The sequence below is a fragment of the Dioscorea cayenensis genome, chromosome 5, assembly GCF_009730915.1.
Source record: "Dioscorea cayenensis subsp. rotundata cultivar TDr96_F1 chromosome 5, TDr96_F1_v2_PseudoChromosome.rev07_lg8_w22 25.fasta, whole genome shotgun sequence".
Taxonomy (NCBI): domain Eukaryota; kingdom Viridiplantae; phylum Streptophyta; class Magnoliopsida; order Dioscoreales; family Dioscoreaceae; genus Dioscorea; species Dioscorea cayenensis.
Genome location: NC_052475.1, coordinates 24,153,935 through 24,174,003, shown reverse-complemented (window position 1 = coordinate 24,174,003; position 20,069 = coordinate 24,153,935). Strand labels below are relative to the sequence as shown.

General features: G+C 36.3%; 2 protein-coding genes across 3 annotated transcripts; one reads left to right on the top strand and one right to left on the bottom strand.

Moving 5' to 3' along the window:
* The first annotated feature begins 562 nt into the window (after window positions 1–562).
* Window positions 563–3,129, top strand: LOC120261288 (transcription factor NIGT1-like). The gene is made up of 5 exons (XM_039269124.1): window positions 563–831; window positions 910–1,106; window positions 1,206–1,470; window positions 1,564–1,640; window positions 2,573–3,129. Exons 1-5 carry the CDS (start codon window positions 708–710, stop codon window positions 2,948–2,950), a joined length of 1,041 nt encoding a protein of 346 aa, XP_039125058.1. The 5' UTR covers window positions 563–707; the 3' UTR covers window positions 2,951–3,129.
* A 1,020-nt stretch (window positions 3,130–4,149) lies between these two features.
* Window positions 4,150–11,923, bottom strand: LOC120261287. Of its 2 annotated transcripts, none has more exons than XM_039269122.1 (14): window positions 11,715–11,923; window positions 11,491–11,562; window positions 11,294–11,394; window positions 11,119–11,205; window positions 10,852–10,972; window positions 10,628–10,730; window positions 10,284–10,555; window positions 9,272–9,414; window positions 8,973–9,167; window positions 8,806–8,896; window positions 8,558–8,726; window positions 5,528–5,635; window positions 5,350–5,446; window positions 4,150–4,578 (listed from the first exon to the last, which is right to left on the bottom strand). In XM_039269122.1, exons 1-14 carry the CDS (start codon window positions 11,886–11,888, stop codon window positions 4,575–4,577), a joined length of 1,737 nt encoding a protein of 578 aa, XP_039125056.1. In that variant the 5' UTR covers window positions 11,889–11,923; the 3' UTR covers window positions 4,150–4,574. The 2 variants fall into 2 exon arrangements, with proteins under 2 accessions (XP_039125056.1, XP_039125057.1); XM_039269123.1 differs by having other exon boundaries at window positions 10,855–10,972.
* Between the last annotated feature and the right edge of the window lie 8,146 nt (window positions 11,924–20,069).

Below are 20,069 nucleotides of genomic sequence, written 5' to 3'. Positions count from 1 at the left end.
CGACCGCAGACCCAATCCCTGCTGGAAGGCGCTTAAAGGTCAAACCTTGTACGTCTCTATTGGTCCAACCCGGATCCCAACATACTACAAGCCCATGCAAAACACGCCACGTCTCATTCACTAACCATCCTAACTTGGTCCGCCGGAACATCATATCTCTAACGGACGGCTCTAAAGAACTCCCAAGGGTCACCGTATTATCACCGCCACCTAACCCCGTCCCCCGAATACCCGCACCGTCAAACACACCTCAACCAATTGGACTCGACCAATAGAAACCCACCAAAACACTATCCAACCAATAAAAATCGAACACGTCGACTGAGTGCCTTGGTTAGCTCGCAGACCAACGGTGTTGTTGGAGGGGAATAATGATGGAATCTCCGAGAATTCGAGGCGTGGCAGGCATGAAGATTCCGAGAACAATCCGCTCGCGATTCTCATCATCCCATGGTGCGGGGCCCACAGATGGGCTTCGGTCTTATCCACTCGCTGACGTCAGCACAGAGAGGGAAACGCGAATCCATAGTGTGGAATATTCAAACCCACACCATCATCAAAGATTCGCTTGGTACGCGACGCCTCGACACATGATTCCTCCTCCATCTTCTATCGGTTTCTTTTCCTTGCGATCCAAGCTCCAACCCTATTCCCATTTTTCGTTTTTCATTCTCTTCTTGCCCTTTCTTTGATCTGGAGCTCCATCCATGGATTCCGACGACGAGAAGGTTCGCCGGCTTTTGGACTCTGCTGCAGCACTGGAGGTGGAAAGACGCAAGATTGAGGTCTTTCAGCGTGAGCTCCCACTCACCCTCCAACTTGTGACGCAAGGTATGTGGATCTTGTCGCTGGTTGTTGGATTGGAAGGGAGTTGGTGTTGATTGGTTTTTTTTGGTTTTGATTTGGTAGCGATCGAGAGTATTAGACAGCAGATGGGGTGTGTGGAGACGTCGACTGATGAGCCGGTGCTGGAGGAGTTTATACCGTTGAAGCCTACCTCGTCGTCGTCGCAGGATGAGGAGAATCCGAGGAGTTGTGAGGAGAGGAACGAGAGGAAGCCGGATTGGCTTAGATCCGTTCAGTTGTGGAATCAGGAGCCGGAGCCGGTGAGTGGTGTTCGATGATGATTGTTTACTGGTTTGCGTGTGTGTGTGTGGATTTGTTTTTCAATTTTTTAATTTAAATTTTGGATTTTGCTTTGATAGGATGTTGTGAGGAAGCCTGTGGCTTTGGATCCGAAGATTGGTGGAGGAGCATTTCATCCGTTTCAGAAGGAGGATCGTGTGGCTCCGCCTCCTGTGGCGGCAGAGGCAAGCTCAACTGCGGAGAGGGTCGGCATGTCCGGTGGAGAGGACAAGGATAAAGACAAGGAGGGGCATTCTCGGTCTCAGAGGAAGGCGAGAAGGTGTTGGTCTCCGGAACTTCATCGTAGGTTCCTTCATGCCCTTCAGCAGCTTGGTGGTTCTCATGGTGAGCTTGTTTCTATTTTCGTCGATTTTTTTTTCCTGATTGCAAAAGTTTTTTTTTTTAAAAAAAAAAAATTGAGTGAACGTTTCGTTACAGCTGCAACTCCAAAGCAAATCAGAGAGCTGATGAAGGTGGACGGCCTCACCAACGATGAGGTGAAGAGTCATTTGCAGGTGAATTTTTCTTTCCTTTGTTAGAGTTTATAAAAAAAAAAAATCTTATTTTTATTCCTCTTTTCGTGTTAACCATGCTTGATTTGGTCATTGGTCATTGGTCATTAGAGACATGTAAGAAATGAAGAATTTAATTCCTTTGATGATAATTCTGTTGTGGCCCATAGATTTTTGTTTCTGGTGGTGATCTATGTCATTGTTCAGCATTGGATTCTTTAGGGTACCGTCTCTTCCCATTCTCTGCCATTATTACTTAGTGGATGCTTAAATCTGAAGCGATACCCGTTCCATGCTCTTAGTATTGTACAACAAGAATTAATACCTGAAATAATTAGTGGAATTTGGAATCAACAATGAAATACTTGTGAATTATTTAGTGTACTTGCTTCAAATAATAACCATCCAGCCTGTTTCCATGTTTTTTTCCTGCTCTAACAAATAATATATTTTCCGCAAGTGGCAGTCCAATTGCTTTTGTTAATTCTGAGATTTTTGCCCGAGGATTTCCTGCTTGGTCTTGATGCTGACAGACAAGCAAGATATTCCTCCTTTGGGTTCTTCAAGCTCCTTTCTGATTGGCTATTCGGCCATCCAGAATAATTCCTAGCCCTAGATGCCTGATTCTTTTAGGATCATCAATTGTTATATGATGTCATGGTGAACTGAACAATAAACAATCACTCTCCTTCCTCACAATTTGGCATTTGTTTTATACTTGATTCACCAGCGAAGCCATTATTGTTTCATCAAGGTTGTATCTGGAGCACCATCCTATGCTGTCTTCCGGCATATTTTATTATTTTTTTATTTTTTTTATTTTTGAAAAATAGATAAACTACTAACATTCATTCAATAAGAAAATAAGGATAACACGCACATTCCATGACACTACTGAATTTTTTTTTTACTCATCGTAATTACTGTTGTATCAGAAATATCGGCTGCACACCAGAAGACCTACTCCTGCTGGCCAGAGTACCAGTCCTCAAACACCACAGTTTGTGGTGGTCGGCGGCATTTGGGTCCAACCACCAGAGTACACCACCCCTGGCGCAGCAGCAGTCACTCAACCTGCTGAGGGAACCAGACCTCCCATGAATGGAATCTATGCTCCTGTTGCATCAGTGCCATCATCAGAAGTGAGACTTAAGAACAAGAAGGCATCAAACAGATCACCTGAAGGTTCCCTGCATTCAAGCGACAGAGGCAGTCATGAGGATAATAGTGTTGCTGACAATGGCGCTACCAACTCCACTTCCCCTTCTACCTCATCCTCTTCTCAGACCACCACTGTCTCTCCTCCTTACTAAATTACATCTTCATGTTATTGTAAGCAAATTGTTTGTTAATTATCCCATTTTTGTAACTTGCTATTCACCTTTGTAAAATCATGAGAGAGAGAGAGAGAGAGAGAGAGAGAGAGAGAGAGATGTATACATGGTTTCTTTATGTTAACTATAGAGATGTGTTCTGATTGTTGTTATTTTTATGAGATTTGCTTTGTTGTCCTTGAACTTCTGATTCGTTTGTCAGTTGTGCCTCTATATTATTAAACTATTTTTAGTTAGGTTTTTTGTTGTTTAATGCTATATTTATATGTAAGCATCAATATGTGCGATAGAAATTAACCATTAAATGGCCATGTATATATTTTGCTGGTACAAGTTAAAATTGAATTCTCTTTAAGAATGGTGAGTCACTTCCACGTTGGATGCTGGCGTTCTTATCCAACAAAAGAAGATTTCTGACGGAAATTAAGGTGATACATACCATTCCAAAGTAATGTCAGGAGTTAGGTGCATCCACAATGCCATGTCAATTGCCAGATGATAAGGTTACAAGAAACCAGCATTATTTCCTGTTTGTCAACTATAAACAGTAATGATCAATTGAATACTTCCTCTATTTTGCCATTTAAGATATAAAAGTTTTTTTTTAAGGGTGTTAAAGACCTGGGCTTGCTGACCCGGTTTGAAAATCTTGATTCATTCTAAGTCTGACCAGTTGGACCAAACCCGAACTCAAACCGGAAATGTTATTATAATTATTTTTGTCTCACCAGAAATCAGAATCCAATCCTTGTCAAAAGAATCTGGAAGCATCTTACCAAATATGGGCTAAGATTTTTTATTTTAATGACCTCAGTAATTTAAGAATATTCTTTGGACATTCAAAGCATCCTTGTGGATACCACCAATTGATATTCCTGTTTTTGTTCCATATGGTTGGAATCAACTGAACAAAAACCGTAGTTTGTCTTGCAATTTGAGATATCTTAATGAGATAGTGCCATTGACTTGGATTAAGTTCATGTCTCTTTGGTTTTTGAAGGGCCAAGAAATAATTTATTTATTATTATTATTTTTCTTTTTTTGAGATTCATTGACTCCCAGTCTCCCCCTAAAATGTAATGAAAAGAATATCATAAAATTAACATATAGACAACCCTGTCTTATTTTACAAGTAAATCTCATTTCTGTAATAATATGGCAGTTAACATGATTGAAGATGCTGCAAAACCAAACAGAAATATATATATTACAAGAAACCGTGGCTGAATTTACATGAATTACATCAGAAACTAAGAACAAAACAAACAAAATACAATTAAACTATGATGGTTATACAAAGATTGATCAGTTGGTATACGGAAATACTTTTTCCTAATGATTGGAGCTGATCAAGGCTGCAAAATGGCACCCTCTACATCTAACTGATTAACTGTATACACATGATTGACTTTCACTGCAGTAAAAGTGTTTTGTATGAGTTCTGAGTATGCTTCCTTCTAACTATCAAAATTGGGTAAATTCTGAATTATGGTGAGCGATTCTAACTGCTTCTCTATGTTTCTGTTGTATCAAATCTCCAGGATAGATTGCACTTTATTCAGCTTCATGCACAATCCCTTTTCTAACAAAGCACTAGATGAGATTACCTACAAAAGCAGCGACAAAAGCAAAGGATGATTACTATAATTAATATTCCAACTTGTAATCTTGATTTCAGAAACCTGATAAAAAGCATCAAAGGCAAGTGCGGATTCAAAAATTAGTTTCAAATAAGTCATCAGTTTCACCTCACCAGCACACTTAATGAATCACACTTAATGAATCACAATGCAATGTGGAATGATTAACTTTTACATAAGTATAGAAGGCAGCAATGATCCAGATAAAAAGCACAAGCAAAACTCAACAAGAGCAAACAACAGTGTGCGTTTACCGTATTGATTTTTCAATAAGTCCAATTGAGTAATTTCATAAATAGTAAGATACGCGTCACAAAGCCTAGAAATTAACTAGTATCAATTGGCAATTATGCAAAACTGAAATAAAATACTCAAGAAGCCAATGACTAATTCATTGAGGGGAGAGAAAACAATCAGCGACAACCACATGGAAAAAGATAAATTCGCCATTGTGTTATTTTATAAACCCCCTTCTATGTTTCCATGGTTTCACTTTTATCAGTTACGGCATGGCAGCGTTGCATACTGGTCAATAACAGTAAACCTATGATGTATACAATCACGACATCTTAAATGGCTCAGACCTGCATTAGCATTTTTCACTCTTTCTTTTTATACTAATTTTCGAGTGTTACTGACAGGCTATTCAACATAAGCATAAGATTAAATCACATAATGCATCGAATGCTGGTAGAGGTAATAAAAAATTACTTTTGGCATACACAAGGCAGTATGTACCTTAGAGTCAAAATGACTTTCTCAATAACCTTTTGACTGTCCTCATCATAAGTAAACCACTTTTCCTTTCCTTCCACTAAATCCTGATTCTCTATTTCTGGAAAGAGAGAAATTTGAGGCATAAGTATTCACAAGCTTATCTAATGAAAGAGTAGATGTTGAAATGAACAATGCAAACCTTGAGCTAGGATATCTGATTTACCAGAACCTCCTAATTTCCAGAATGTGCGCCCATTTTCCACAATGAAAACACGCTCAGTACGAACAGCATCCATTCGCCGTTTCTCTTTTATCGTTTTCAAAAGACAAAGCCAAAGGGAAATAAAGACAAAGTTAGTTACAATTTATATTCATTGGCCAATTAACGAAAGAAGAAACATAAATCTGGAGAAACATGACATCATAAACGATAACAGACATATTTGATAAATCCACCGCAGTTGAATACTATGTCAACACAAATGTATCATTCAGAGAAGATAGCTCATGTGACTTCATAACGTCATTATTCTTACTCTAATATTCATGTGAATTTAATGGTGTTCTGAAAAACGTCATAAACACAAAGAAGACATAATATATAACTTAAGAAAACAGGTATGTTTGACAAAATCCACTCCATTTCAAAAACTACGGTCTACACGGATGTATGATTCAGGGAAGGTCACGTGACAGCATAACGACATTATTCAAACTCTACTTTAATGCTGAGCAGTCACAAGTGGCCAATTTGTAAAGTCATTAAGTGTCATTTTCTACGTGATACACAAAACTTACTATGGTAGACTCCATAACATTTAACTGTTATTACCAAGATTTCGCATCACATATTTCCAAAAATGAAAGTGACTGCATTGAGTTTCATACATGTCATGAAGTAAATTCTTCGATTTAAGAGGTTAACAGAACCTTGAACTGAGTCAAGGACAACAATTTACATTCATATTATAAGAACAGTGACTAAATAAAAATAAATTCAATACTTTTGAAGCAGCACCTCAGTAGAGCTACTTCTGGTTGTTGGTAATTCTAACCCATAAGAATACCAATAGTTAGCGAACAAAGAAGCAAAATCATGAACACACAATTAATCAGTAGAAGACACACTGGTTATAGGAAAATTCTTCGATATAGCAACTTTCTATTTTCAACCTTTCGCTATGAGATTTAATTATTTGATTCTATGGTTTGGAATTTGTTAATATTTTTTGCTAACATGGTAAAAATTAATGGTTTCATGTATCTGCTTATTTATTTAATTTATAAATTCTTGCAATAGATAATTGTCCTCATTATTTAGTTTTCTTCTGCTAAAAACCAATCATTTATTGTTCACAATTTTTTTAGAATGATTTGACTTCCTAATGAAGAAAAATGGAGAAGTCGTATTAGCAGAAGCCTAAACTTTATATGATCAATACGATATTAAGTTTGTTTGACTTATTCTTACAGAAAATTCGAAAATGGGGCCTTTTTTTTTGGGGGGGGGGGATAAAGGATGGCTCATGGTTAGGATGAAAACACTAGCTGGAATGGCCTTAAAAAGCTAAAAAGAGCTACATCATACCAAACTAAATCAAACAAACTTAAGAAGTCAAATTCCTCCAAAGGTCTGGGTATTACAAAACAAAATTCATTTTATTTGCAATGGGGAGTAACAATTAACTCTATAAATCAACTATGATAACTGTCCTGGGTCAGTACCTCATCTGATGCAATTTTAATTGATTACTGGTTGAATGACTAATTCAACTCATTGGATGCATGGGATAAGGTGTGCAATTAGAGATTTAGGTAGAGTTGAGGAAAGTTAAAATCAACACTACATGGAAAAATGCGATTCATATACTAAACATATATAAAGTTCTCAATGTTCATTAAAACCAAATCATTGTAGCCAAACAGTAGCATACAAATACCCCAACGACCAAGGATTTTGGAAATAGGTATATCATAAATAGAAGTCGAGTGGATGACAATGTACTGTACCAACTGAACAAACGTTAGAAGAATAAAATTTTTTCAAGGAGGATAACCCATGCATTTCAAACAAGTGTTTCTAATATTAAAGGTATTACATATGAAATGTATTTTTGATTTGGTATTACATATTTGACGCGTGACAGATTCGAAAACTGCCAAAATAGACATTAAATGATGTTGAACAATCATGCAGATACAACAGCTCAACATGGAAGAGCCTTGAATTACTTTAACTGTTATAGTGGTTGCTAAGAACATTTGGAAATGAATGACCAAGGAAAACCAGAAAAGTTTCCCATAAAAGCTTCTATTCAGGGGCACCATAACATATGAGACCTAATTATAAGGCAAATCTGTGATACAGAAATGGGATACGCTGGGAAAGAGCAGTTTGGAAATGGATTAGGTAGCACCATAACAAGCTAGCTTGGACGGGACAATGTTACTATCAAGTTGTCCTACTTCCATTGTTTGAATATGTAATGAGTATGACGTTGGCTTACAGGCTTTCTTTTAACTTGCTATAAAAAGTTAGTATAAGGCCAACATATCAACAAAATCCATATCTAAGTAAAAGAATTCCTTATTATATAAAGTCCAACATCAAATGCAGATCAAGCCTGGTCACGTGACATATCAGGAATTCTTGGTGAGTAATACAACAAAAACACATGGAAATCCCACAATAAGCTTCAAGGATATGACACTGGAACAAAGAATGGAAATCACAGTGACGTGACAGCTGGGGGAAGAAGTGGGCATGCACTTGACTCATTGGTTAAACCTTCAAATCCTCTCACACAGCTCCCCATATTTCAATATATATATATATATGTATATAATATGCTACCACTAAGGTTAAAGCATATTAAATTATCAAACTTAAGAGAAACCATCAACACAAATTTTATTGTTAACATGCACAACCAACAACTTAATTTGGCAAAATCATAGAAGCGTATAGTATTCAATTGGTAACACAATTGAAAACAGAAGTTTATGTGTTAGAAACAAATCAGAGAATTAAATTATTGAACTTAACATAGACCATCATCACAAATTATATTGTTAACATGCACAACCAAACAACTTACTTTGACAAAATCATAGAAGAGTATAGTATTCAATAGGAAATGCAATTTAAAACAGAAGTTTACAAGTTGGAAACAAATCAGAGATGGCAAGAAAAGGCAACAGTATAAAATAAGGCAACTCAGAATCATACTTTTCGGTACTATTTCCATTGATTCAGCCAACTCAGCAGAACTCTTTTCTGCCTCGGTTTTTATTTTGAATATAAGTTCCAGATGTTCAGAAGCAGAAAGCGGAGCCCCTTCTCTTGGAGCCATAGCTTTGGCCATCTCATCCTTCATCTTCTGTTTGATATCCTTCTCCTGCAAAACATAGAATTTTAAATCAGTCATATAATGTTAAAGATGAATCGATTGGTAATAATTTCTGAAAGATATGGACCTTCTGTTTGACAGCACTTGCTTTTCCTCTGTCTTCCTTCTTCTGCTCAAGAAATTTGGTATTTTCTTCATCAATCCAACTCCTCAGGACTCTGAGTGAAGATGATAATTCTGAGCAATAGATTAATATAAGCAACTTGGAACAAAAACAATAAGATAAAAAATTACTCAGTGCCAAGAGCCTCATCACAGAGAAAATTCAAGATCTTCAGTTTTTCTGATGGCTCCAAGTTATAATAGTCAATGGAGACCCAGTCATAAGAATCCAAGTGCAGTTCCTTGGCAATGCACGGAGATTCCGTTATAACCTTTTCAAGATCTTGCAGCCATGAGCGGGCATTTTCAGGGGAGTACAAAGTAGACCTGATCAAGATTAAGAAAGAGCAAAGTGAATTAACGCAATGCACAAAACAATGAAAAGATTAAATCACACCATTAATAAAGAATAATCATGACAAGATTTATACCCTTCCCCTATGTCCTCTTTGATCAGAGATAGCAGCTTTATGTGAAATTGAACAGTTAATGGCTGTGCTCCCCGAAGAGCGACACACTCTCTTGCTATTTCTCGAAGAATATCTTCCGGTTGGCCCTTTCTTATATCAAGAATCTGCACTAAGCAAAGCTCATAAATGAAGTGACTACATAAAAATCATTAAACAGGCAATATAACATTATTCGGCAGTGAATCTCTCAAGGTCAAAATGAACAGAGAAATAGGAGTAAATTACTAGAAATACAATAAAGATGTATAGAATTTATTTCAAATTGAAATCAAGTCACTGCAAATAAGATAACGATGAATACAAGTTCATCATCATTGTTGAGTGTAGTGTTTGATTTCATTTATCTAACATTTTCCTTCTTCCTGGGTGAATGATCAATCAATATAGCAACACAGAACTCACTTGTAAATTATTTGAAACCAATTAACAATCTAACATTATATCCCCCAATCTTAGCCTTCTCATGGGCAAAGGTCACAGATTGAGCGGAAAATTCAAAAACACAATTATAAAGATATAAAATACCATCACCAATGTTGAATTTTATGATAAAGAACTTGAAGTTGAGATGATTATTCCAAACTCGCAGAAAGTTAACCAGGAAAATTGGTAAGAATTATGAGCAACAAACTACTCAGCCCAATCTGCGAAATTGGAATAAGCAACTTGATTACTTGAAGTAAAAACCATCGAATGCATGATACAAATGTCTCAGTATGAGAAACCATACCAATTGCAGACTAGTTCCTTGTTAAACATGCCAATCAATGCCACAACAAATGCTGAAATTATCAGATAAAGAAATAATCACTCCGCAAATGATAAACAGGCATGAATCCTTAGGAAAAAAAAAGTCACAAACAGATGGTGAAAACTTTCATCTTGCTCTTTCTGATTACAGAACCACTGCATTATTCACTTATCAGACAGTAACCCACTTGTTGAAATCTCAATGACAACATAAATGCTTTACCTTAGAAAATGCAGAACAGAATTCCAGAAACTGCAACGCTGGTCCAGCATCCTCAGCCTGCCACTCTACATCAGCAACCATTGTTAATGGACTGCCCTCTGGAAGAACAATAGCTTTCTTCTCCAGTTCCGTGGTGCTTATGATATCACGTTTCCTTGGCCTGCGAATCTTCACGGGCATTGGTTGCTCAGTATTATCATTTTCAGCCGGGGCATTCTCTTCAGAAGCAGGACGTGACACCTTGCTGGTGTTCTCTTGATTGGCTTCATTGCCTGCACAATATTCACCAACATAAATGCTTGCCCAATTGTCATCCTCTAATAACTTGTTCCTAAAATTCTTACCAGAGTCTGCGTTGTTTATCATCTCTGGTTGAGGATCTGCAGTGTGATTCTTGCCCACATTATCTATTTCCTTACCCCGGCTTGCTTCTGCAGGCACAGCCTCCTGAAATGAATAAAAACAAAATAAGAACAAGTAGAACGAACACAAATATAATCCCCAAAAACTATCAATTGAGGAAATGCTGAAATGAATGAAAGGTCCATTCCTATTCGAATTAAGTTACCACATTTCCAGCATTAGAACCCTCAGCAATATTGTGATGCAGCCATTCAAAAACTGAAGAGCATCCAGTGGCCTTGGCGGTCTTGATGAGCATGCCAGTGGGCCGCTGGCCTCTTCTTTTCCTACAAGGATCAGACCCAAGTACATACCATTCAATCTTTTCTCACAAAAACATTATAGTTTACAACTTTACTCACAAAAACAATAAAGTTTACAACTTTAACACTCTGAATGAAGAATCATCAACGAAACAGATAGAGAGCACTACATGCAAACGCTGCAGTTGCAAATGCCTCTGCATTTGGGGCATTCCCAATTCTCCTTAGCGTAAGCTTCCAAAGCGTTCTCTCCATACCTTCAAGAGCCAATGCAGATGCATCATATCAAAGCCCAAATACAACAGAGATACAAAATCATCAAACAAAGGAGAAAGAAAGAAGAACCTGTTGCGAAGACATTTATGACAGAACCTTATACAGCAAGGCTTGTTCTTCTTCTTCATCTTCTTGCACGGCACCGCAAAGTCCCGAGTTTTCTGTCGGCACTGCAATCCAACAAACCACAAACCTCAGAAAAAAAGAAAAAGGATCGAACTTTCTCCTCCCAATTCGATCAAAACCATGCGAAAAGAAGAGATCACCTGGTGACAACTAATCCCATTCTCGCGATCATAGATTCGGCTTCCCACATGTCGGACAGCGGAATCTCTCTCCTGCTTGGGAGACGCAAGAGCAGAATCAAGAGAAGGAGCAGATGAGGCTTCCGTTTGAGCTCTCTGATCGGCCATTGCCGCTTCCTCTACCAAGTCAGTGGAGTTGGTAGGGACTGGCGTGACGGCCATGGATGAGATCATGAGTTACTTACAGCGTGAAGAGAGAGTGTGTCGCGTGCTTCGGGGGCGTCGCCCCTTTCCGTTTGGCGCCAAGTTGTGAGATTTTGGAGCTTTGTGCTGCTTTCCGAGAGGGAGAGAGATAGATAGTGAGAGAGAGAGAGAAAGAGTGAAAGAAAGAGCCAAAGAGAGAGAAGAGAAGAGGACATGGAGGGAGAGAGAACTATGGCCTCCTCCCTTTTGACCAGTGTGTATTGATTTTTAGAACATTTATTATTTCAAGGGATTCAATGAACTCAATAGGGATATAGAAGAGGAATGTGTTAATTAATGGAGTCATGCTGCCAATTTGTGCTATGACTTTGTTCAATGTACATTTTGATTTTTTTTTTTTTTCATAAATTTGATGATTTTGTAGGATTTTTCATTTTTGGGAAATTATTCAATTTTTTATTTGGTGCATTATATTGTTGCTGGTTTAAAAAAATATTTTGATTATTCGTATTTATCCATTCAATAGATTCTGTTTATTTTATTTTTTATTTTTTTTTAATAAAATAGATAAATCACCAATTTATTAAAAAAGAAGAGAGCAGAGGAGTACATCAGAAAAGGTCGCAAACAAAAAAAGTCTAAAAGAAAATAACATACTGAAATTCTCACCAGAGATGAGAAAAACAGTGAGCAAAAGCAAGACAGGAAAAAGGAGAAAATGAAACAAGCTGGGATGGCGAAGTCAACCGTCTGGTATAAAATTTATTTTATTTTTTCTAAATTTACAAGCATTTTTTTAAAATAAATATAATAAATTTTTAGAATTATTTAAATATATTGGTATAAACAATTATACCAATGATTTATAAAATAAGTTACTTTCTGGATTTTTACTTTTACAATTATTTAATTTTCTAATATGGTGCAGGGTGCAGCACTCTTAGATTTGATTTATTAGAAATTTAAAATATTTTTATAATATATATATATATATATATATATGAACTTAATTGGTGGATCCATCCACGTGTTGACTGATATAACAGATGGCAAATGTTGTTTTGTTTTGTATCGATCTTTTCTACAATTCAAACCAATAACTGGATAAGTTAATATTTTTTAAATGAATATAATATTTTCTCAAATATTCATATTTATTATTTATTAAACAAATTGATGGTAGTAGATATAAAATTTTGATATTTGTATAGATACATTAAATTTTTTTTTATTTATATCACTGTAAAATATTAAAATTAGGTGTAATATTACCATAAAACATTACAATCAATTATTTGCATTTTTTTAAAAGATTTATTAAATTTTGTTCGAGTAGTAAATCATTTCAATATTTAATGCATTATATTATGAATTTAGAAAAAAAAAATTAATTAAAACAATTTGTATTCATCCATCCAGTTAATTTAGTCAATTTGAGTTATTAAAAAAATTATAAATAATTTTAAAATAAAATTCTCAAATTATTTAAGTATATAATGTTCTTTTGATATTATATATATATATATATATTAAATAGTGGATATTTGTATCAATACATTGCATTTCCTATTTGATAATTAAATGTTTTGCTTAAAGTTAAGTATGATAAATTTTCACTTATTTAGATATCTTATTTCAATATATTTTTAATTTATAAAATACTCTTGCAAGTATTCAATTTACTAATGTGGTGCATGGTATATCGGCTTTTTTTTTATATATTATAATTTTTTTAATGATAAAAATAAGTAAATTTAAAAAAAACACACACACAACATTAGGCATGTTTTGCATTTGGATTAATGAAAATGGTAAATGCTTTAGTGTTTTTAGTGCTTTTCGCAGAAAACAATAAAACTCTTACTTTTTTTTTAAAATTTATTTTTTATTTTTTTATATAAAAAAAAACCGCTAGAAGTTAAAAAAAAATTGTTCATCATCATCATCTCCACCTCTATGGCCCACCGTCATTGCTTATTAGTTATTACCCACTTCTCCTCCATCTTTCCTCCTCCTCTTTCTCTCATATGTCGCAGCTGAAGACTATAGCTCTCAGCAACGACGCTTTCTCAAATTCGGGTGAGTTCAAGCTAAAGAAGCCACTCCACCACCATCATGGCACCGCTCACCTCCATTGATGGCATCAGCAGCACTGTGTCGTCGTCTAGGGCTTTCTTGGCATTGTCCTTCTCATCGCCTTCTTCCCCGCCCCTCCACGCCTTCTCACCAACATCTCTCCTCTCCTCACTCTTTTTAGGGAGGTCCTTTCTAGGAGAAGCGCGTTCAAGCCTTTGCAAAGCATCCGCGCCGGACTTGCTCCTTCTCTCGTCGTGCCATCTCCGTTCTCGTCACCATCGTCACCTGCATTGTTGACTTGGTTAATAGTTACTGCTCCATTGCTCTAAAACGATGTTGCGACGGTGTTCTTGCCCGTGATAACTTTTTTTTTTTTAAAAAAAAAACCTTGATAACTTCAATGACTAAAAAAAAACACGATAATCCATGTTTTTTAAAAATGGTAAAGCACAGAAAATGGTAAAGCTCTTATGTTTTCATTAATCCATGTTTTAAAAAAAAATTGTTGATTTCCGTAATTAAACAAAAAAATATAATATTTTAAAAAAGCCTAGTATATCACTTTTACATTTGATTTATTAAAAACTTTAAATGTTTTTCAAAAATAAACATGAACTTGACAAGTGGGTGCATTTTTATGCTGCTCCTATTACTTGATGTAACAAATTGCAAATGTTAGTGAGAGGAGATTAGTTACAGATGGCAAGAACTTGCAAACATTGGTCATTGAGTTTTATAAGAATTTGTACTCAGAAAAAGAAGTAGTTTGTCAATAAACTTTGAATGGTCATTTCCCTTGTTTTGATAAAGTTACATGGGAATAGACTTGCAAGAAAGTGTCCGTAGCTAATATACATAAAAGCTTTAATGGGAATGATGATGTTCAAAGCTCCCGGAGTTGATGTATTCCTGGCAGGGTTTTATCAACAATAATGGAGTGCATCTGGAAAGGACTTGTTCCATTTCCTAAGTGTTTCAATTCTAGTAGGGTACTGGAAGAAGTGAATAAAACCTTGATAATACATATACTGAAGGTGCTAGAACCAAGGACATTTAGCCAATATCACCCAATTAGTCTTATAATGTCACAAACAAGTTGGTCACGAAAGTAATTATAAATATCATTATAGCAAAGGAGATTCTGCATTCCATGCAAACTATGCATAAGGGTAAGGGGCTTATGATTATTAAATTTGATTTGGAAAAAGCCTATGACATGCTCAACTGGGATTTCATAAAGGACACATAGCTGGAGGTGGGAATGATGGATATATGGATCAAGCTGATAATGAGTTGTATAATATCCAACTAGATGAGAATGAGTTGGAATGGGCAAGCAACATAGAGTTTTGCACAAACTCGAGGGATTCGGTAAGTCGATCCAGTGTTACCATACATATTCGTGGATTGCATAGAAAGGTTGTCTTATATGATTATTGAAGCCATTAATTCTAAACAATGGAGATCTATTAAAATATCTCAGAATGGCATAGCACTCTTGTATCTCTTTTTGGCAGATGATATAATTTTATTTATGGAGATTGTTAGAGCTGGAGCTCTATAATTGATATTATTTGACATGTGTAAAAGTCAACGTGGCAAAAACAATGATTTGACAAATAAGGTGACAAAAATGATGACATGGCAAATGACTAGGCAATTGATGATGTGACAAGAAGTGATAATGAAGACTAGATGATCATGGTAGGAGCTTATGTTTGAAGGATATCTCTCAAAAAACCATATGGAGAAAATCTACTAGAGAGTCTGTCTTTGGAAAGAGCATCAAAAAGAAAGGATCTTTTTTGAAGAGTAAATTTATCTATAGTTATGATTCAATCTATCTTTGGTAAGATCCAAGATGATAAAATCTATTTTTGATAAACTCTTTTCTTGTGAAAGATTGAATTCTTGAAAAACTATATGGAGGGTATTCTAAAGAGAGGAATAATCTATTGGTGACTAGTATGAAGATCATCACTTGGAGACCAAGGATTGCTTGGAGCTTAGTTTGGTGTGAAACTATTTGAAAACACAAACTAAGAAAAGTAAGGGCAAGCCAACATGATTCTCAAGACCATAATTAGCAATGCAATTTGAAACAAAGATCCAAAGCTAATTATGGGAGGAGCTATTTGAAGACACAAGCTATTCAAGGGCACAAGCTATCTTTGGCAAGTGTATAAATTTGGAAGAAGATTGTTGACCCAAGCTTGGATAAATGAATATCATACTTGGAAGGTCTTGAAAGCTAAACTTGGATGAAAAGTGATTAAGTTTAGTAACAAGATTTTGAAGACCAAACTTGGATGAATGAAGATCAAGTTTGATGATTGTTGAAGACCAAACTTGGATGAATAGAGTTTAAGTTTGGAAAGAAGATCGGGAAGATCTTTAAAGACCATCTTTGGTGAGATGGAGATGTGCCTTGGTGGATGCGACCCTCGGGAGAGGAACCTGCTGATATGACATAAGGAAGGAGACTAGTTGCTGGCAGGAAGAGCTCGGGAGGAGTTGGCTGCATTGACACAAACTAGAGCAATCGGGAGGGTTGGAGGTGTCACAGGTTGGATCAGTAGGTGGGCCGCATTGCAAGCTCGATTGCAATAGGAGTTATAACGTCTAACTTTGGAAGGTGTCAAAGTTAGGAAGCCGCGGATATTCTAAAAGAGAAAATTTTGTCGGGATATAGTGACGCCTATATAAAATACCATGCTTTATGATTTAGGATAAGCCACGAGTGAAAGACCCTAGTGTGTGGGTTGAAGAAAGTGGGCATCGAACAATCTAGAGAGGGTTATTCTTTGTTATTGTGTAAGTGAAAGAGTGAGTGTTGTACTCTTCAATTTTCATCTATTTTAGTGGATTGTTCTTTCCGGGCTCGGCCCCCAGACGTAGGCAAGTTGAGCTAAACTGGATAACCAATTCGTGTGTCTCTTTTATGTTGCATGTTTGATTTTACATTGAGTGTGTATGATTACATTGTATATATGAAAAATTGAACGAAAAATTACCACACTACTACCCTTCCGGACCTAACATTTGGTATCAGAGTGTTGGTCGTCATTATTCACTTTGGTTTCAAAGTCGGTAAGATCCAAGCTAGGTCTGACAATGACTAGAAGAAAAGGAGTGTCTGTCACACGACCACCATTACTCAAAGGTTCCAATTATCTTTATTGGAAAACACATATCAAATACCTTGATAAGAGTGCATGGACCGTAGTGGAAGAAGGTTGGTCTCCTCCTATTGTACTAAATGTCGAGAAAAATTGCTTCAAGAAGAAGAAGTGCAATTTGAGTCTAGAAGATACAAGCAAAGTTAATGCAAATGGAAAGCTCTCAAAGTTATCTTTGAAGGAGTTGATGAAAATCAGTTCAAATATGTTGTAACATGCGAATTAGCAAAGGAAGCTTGGGATATTTTTCAAAGAATCCATGAAGGTACAAATTACATACGTATCTCAAAGCTTCAGATGTTAACTACCATGTTCGAGAATCTCAAGATAAAGGAAGATGAGACTATTGTCATATTCAACGCCAAATTGATGGACATAGCAAACCAAGTTTTCCAACTTGGCAAGAGATACTCGGATGAAAAGCTACTTCGAAAGACTCTAAGATTCTTACCTAAGAGATTTGAAGCGAAAGTGGCAGCCATAGAAGAAACACGTGACATTACAACCACAAGACTTGATGATCGATTTGATGGGTTCACTTCAAGCTTATGAGATGAATATGAAACCAGAAAGAAAAACAAAAGACATGACACTGAAAATAGAAGCTAGTAGGTAAAAAGAGTTGCAACAGAGAGATGCAAATGAGACTTACGTAATGTTACTTCTCAAATACCTCAACAACTTGCTACAATAAATTTTACACAAAAAGAGTTACAACAAGAGGAGCACATGGAAAGATCAAAGGAAGTTTCAGAAGAGATCCAATAGGTGCACAGGTGCGGCTAGATGCACGGATGCACCAATTGGTGAGATCATTTCTCTTGGAGGAATGGGTTTTTTCAGAATTTTGCTAGACATTTAAAAAATGGATGGATCTTGGCCTAGTAAATTTGTAATAGTAGTTTGGCTATTGTGGTTTTGAAGAAATTAGAGAGTATTTCAGCATCACGACTTGTCTGATGATGGGAAGAATATTCTAATATTTTTTAGTTACTAGAGGGACAAATAGCAAGCTTTCGAGGTACAAAAGGGAGAATGTATTTCACAGAAGGCCAGGGAAGTTAGGTTAATATCTTGGGAAGCACCACTATGTGGGTGAGTCAAGGCTAATACTAATGGTGCTTGCAAAGGAACCCGAATCCCAGAAGTAGCTATAGGTGGAGTCATCAAAGATGAATATATGGAAGATGGTGTGTGTGATAAACATTAAGCTGCGAACTTGGTGTTCAAGTTCATGCGGTTAATTAAGCTTCAGTGACAATTGACTATCCAACACACATACCTGATTTTCTCTCCAACTGGGCTATGCAAGAGGAAATGGGGTTTAAAGAGATTACTACACTAGATGTTAAAGTGAATATAACAATTCCTATAATGTCCAAATATATATATATATATATATAAATGATAGTAGTGGATGTAAAGTCTTAGTATTTATATTGATATTTTAGATTTTTTTTTTTTAAAATTGTTTGGATGGTATAAGAAAAAAAAATTACTAAATTTTGTTCTAGTTGTAAATTTTTTTTTTTTTTTGATAAAAGTGGATAAACCACAAATTTATTGAGAATAAAACATAGCGAAAAAGTACAGTAGAAGTACAGAAACTCTCACCAGAGGTGAGGCATAAGTACTACAAGATACATAACAAGGAAAACAAAGAACGAGAAGATAAAACAGCTATGAAGACGAAAGGCACCAACAGGGGGTACAGGTCAACAGAGCTGACAGTGAAGAACTCTACTCTAGAGCAGGATTAGGATCTGAATCGCCAGAAATGTTGGATTCCCTTGCGCTGATGAAGTTGATTGAGCGCTTGATTTTCTGAGTAGCCACAGCCAAAGACTGCTGTTGGTTAACATCGGTCGCTGAAAACCAGGAAAGTAGCATATTAGTAATTTTAACCATTAAAGAGTGAGCGAGTCTGTGCAGACAATTGAAAAAAATGCGATTATTACGCTCTAGCCAAATATTCCAAATAATAGCTCTAACACAAAGGTCCCAAAGAGGTTGGCATTGAGGTTGAATGGAAGTGATCCAAGTGGTCCAAATCTTGAAAAGGAAGTTGGAATGGAGTGTAATTCAAAAAAATTTGTGAGAAAAAAAGGACCCGGATACGTGAAGTGTATACGCAGTCTATGAAAAGATGTTCTATTGTCTCAGAGGCTCTATGGCAAAGTACGCAAGTATCTGTTGTATTTTGTAAGTTGCAACCTTTTTTGAAGAGATTTGTAAGGGTGAGGATTTTATCTTCCCAAGCAAGCCAGCAGAAAAGGGTGATTTTTGTTGGGCATCTAATTTTCCAGAACTGCTTATAAAGTGGACAGCGAATCCCTCCATCGATAATAAACTTGTAAAAAGATTTTACCGAGAAGGTTCCACTTTTATTCAGAGGCCAAGTGTAAAAGTCTTCTAGTCCACTTGAGCAATCAGGGATTATCTCCAACAGAGAAGTAAATTCATCAGAATTACTGTTGAAGAAGAGATTTTCAGGGGAGTATACTTGTTCGGTAATCTGACGAACCGTAATCCAAGGGAAAATACATTCATTAAAAAGAAGAGGCCAACGATCTTTCAGAGAAATCCCCGAGAACCACCTATCATACCAAAAGTAGGTATTGGCTCCATTTTTAATAGTTTTTGAGACGCAGGTGCGAAAAGTATTCAAGGAAGAGAGAATCCCTGCCCAAAAAAAGGATTTATTTCTTGGAGGCGAGTGAAAAAGAGGACATGTTGGGTTTCTGGAAAAATAGTTAGCTTTAATAATTTTAACCCAATAGACATTAGGATTAGAAATAATTTTCCACCACCATTTTCCAAGCAAAGCACAATTGAAATCTTGGAGACTAAGAATTCCCCAACCGCCCATATTCCGTGGTCTACAAATCTTTTTCCAGGCCACCAACCTGAAACCTTTGGGTCCTAAATCAGGTCCCTTCCAAAGGAAGTCCCTACGAATCTTGTCAATTTCTTTAATCACCCAAGTAGGAAGTTTGAATACTGACATCCAATATACTGGAACAGTTGAAAGTACAGAGTTGAGAAGAGTTAATCGACCTCCAAGAGAGAGGTAAATGGCCTTCCAGTGCGATAGTCTAGCACGAACAGTTTCAATGAGATGAAACCAGTCATGTCTTTTTG

Bases quoted from the DNA above. Each gene is read 5' to 3' on its own strand.
- LOC120261288 (XM_039269124.1), top strand. From the start codon at position 708: ATGGATTCCGACGACGAGAAGGTTCGCCGGCTTTTGGACTCTGCTGCA. The intron at 1,471-1,563 runs GTGAGCTTGTTT...GTTTCGTTACAG, and splicing joins GCAGCTTGGTGGTTCTCATG to CTGCAACTCCAAAGCAAATC. The intron at 1,641-2,572 runs GTGAATTTTTCT...CTGTTGTATCAG, and splicing joins AGGTGAAGAGTCATTTGCAG to AAATATCGGCTGCACACCAG.
- LOC120261287 (XM_039269122.1), bottom strand. From the start codon at position 11,888: ATGTCCTCTTCTCTTCTCTCTCTTTGGCTCTTTCTTTCACTCTTTCTC. The intron at 11,563-11,714 runs GTAAGTAACTCA...TCTCCCAAGCAG, and splicing joins ACACACTCTCTCTTCACGCT to GAGAGAGATTCCGCTGTCCG. The intron at 10,973-11,118 runs GTAGTGCTCTCT...TGATCCTTGTAG, and splicing joins TGCAACTGCAGCGTTTGCAT to GAAAAGAAGAGGCCAGCGGC.